Genomic DNA, 1,419 nt, shown 5'->3' with positions numbered 1-1,419 from the left:
CTCCTCTCCTCTCCTCTCCTCTCCTCTCCTCTCCTTTCTTTTCTTTTCTTGTCTTATGCCGATAATCAAACTGTGCCCATCCCAGGCAAGCATTTGCCCTGAACCTCACCTCCAGCCCCGTTTGTTATCAATATGTGCCTGTGAGTACTTTTCAAGTGACTATGAGACTTGGTTGAAATAAGTTATGAGTTTTTTAAAGCTATAATGGATAGCCAGTTGTTGCATGGTATTATTATAATGAAGCTATTCAGAAAAACAATGAAGAGAATTTACAGGGGAAAATATGAATAAAAGGTATTCCATAGTCTGTGTTTCTTTTTGTCTTCTGTAACATCAATTTTCTACTAAGAGCTTATGAATTCAACTTGATTGGATTCCTCGTGGATATTGAGATGAACTCACTGAAGTGATTATTTTAAATACTTAATATCTTCCTTTATGTGGACATAATCTCAGTCTATGTTTGCTGCTGTTTCCTCTTAGAGCTTACATTGCCCATTGAATGAAGAGGTGATTGCTCAAGCCAGGAGAATATTCCCTTCGGTGATAAAATACATTGTAGAGATGACTATATGGGAAGAAGAAAAAGAATTGCCTCCTGAACTGCAGATAAGGTGGGAGCTGTCACAAGCCACAGGCTTAGTGATGGTTATTTAAGTTGCCAAGCACTGCTGGATATCTGTTTGTGGTTCTTCCTTCCTGTCTGCCTTCCTGCCTGTTTTCCTTCCTTCCCTCCATCTGTTTGTTCATTCGTTTGTTCCTTCCTTCCTCCCTTTCTTCCTCCTTCTTTCCCTCCCTCCCTCTCTCCCTCCCTTCCTTCCTTCCTCCCTGCCCAAGCTCTGTTAGAATTATGATTTTGGAATAGATAGACATTTTGTAGAATAGTTTTATTTGCCCAAGGCAAGAGTGGGTATGGGCTCCTCAATAGGGAATCACCTAGACAGCCTTTCTCCTTATGCTTTGGAAAGACTGTGCTAGGATTATTGCAGGCATCAGGATTTAATTTGTTTACATAAAACTCAGCAATTCTAACAGCTATAAGTCTTGCATTGACATGAATAGTTTTTAACTTTTTAAAAAGTTTTTTTTTTTTTTAACTTAATTGAAAAAGGAGGCAGAGGCAAGAGAATATCTGTAAATTCGGGACTAGCCTACTCTACATAGCAAGGTCCAGGTCAGGCAGAGTTATGTGGTGAGACCTTGTCACAAAGGAATAAAAAGGGAATTCTGGCTACAGAAATCATGTGTCAATAAACACAATAAAAATACATCCCAGCACAAACAGCAGTACTTGGATGTCATTTGTGGGTAGGAAACACTAGACATAGATTTGCCTTCTTGTCCCTCTTGCTGCTTAGCTGTGGTGTGACCGTGAATACCTCTGTCATCCATTTGAACTCATATTGCTTCTTTGGGGGA

At 39.7% G+C, this 1,419-nt stretch overlaps 1 protein-coding gene across 2 annotated transcripts in view; it reads left to right on the top strand.

The window, feature by feature from the left end:
* Positions 1-1,419, top strand: part of Ubr1 (ubiquitin protein ligase E3 component n-recognin 1) — a 123,580-nt gene that overhangs the window by 28,231 nt on the left and 93,930 nt on the right. For both annotated transcript variants that reach the window (XM_029469902.1, XM_021184371.2), the window contains exon 5: positions 484-614. In XM_029469902.1, coding sequence (XP_029325762.1) covers positions 484-614 — 131 coding nt within the window. The remainder of the gene's footprint in view (positions 1-483; positions 615-1,419) is intronic.

This window comes from Mus caroli, chromosome 2 (genome assembly GCF_900094665.2).
Source record: "Mus caroli chromosome 2, CAROLI_EIJ_v1.1, whole genome shotgun sequence".
Lineage (NCBI taxonomy): Eukaryota > Metazoa > Chordata > Mammalia > Rodentia > Muridae > Mus > Mus caroli.
Note: the sequence above shows the minus strand (reverse complement) of the source record. Positions and strands in the feature narration are given on the sequence as shown.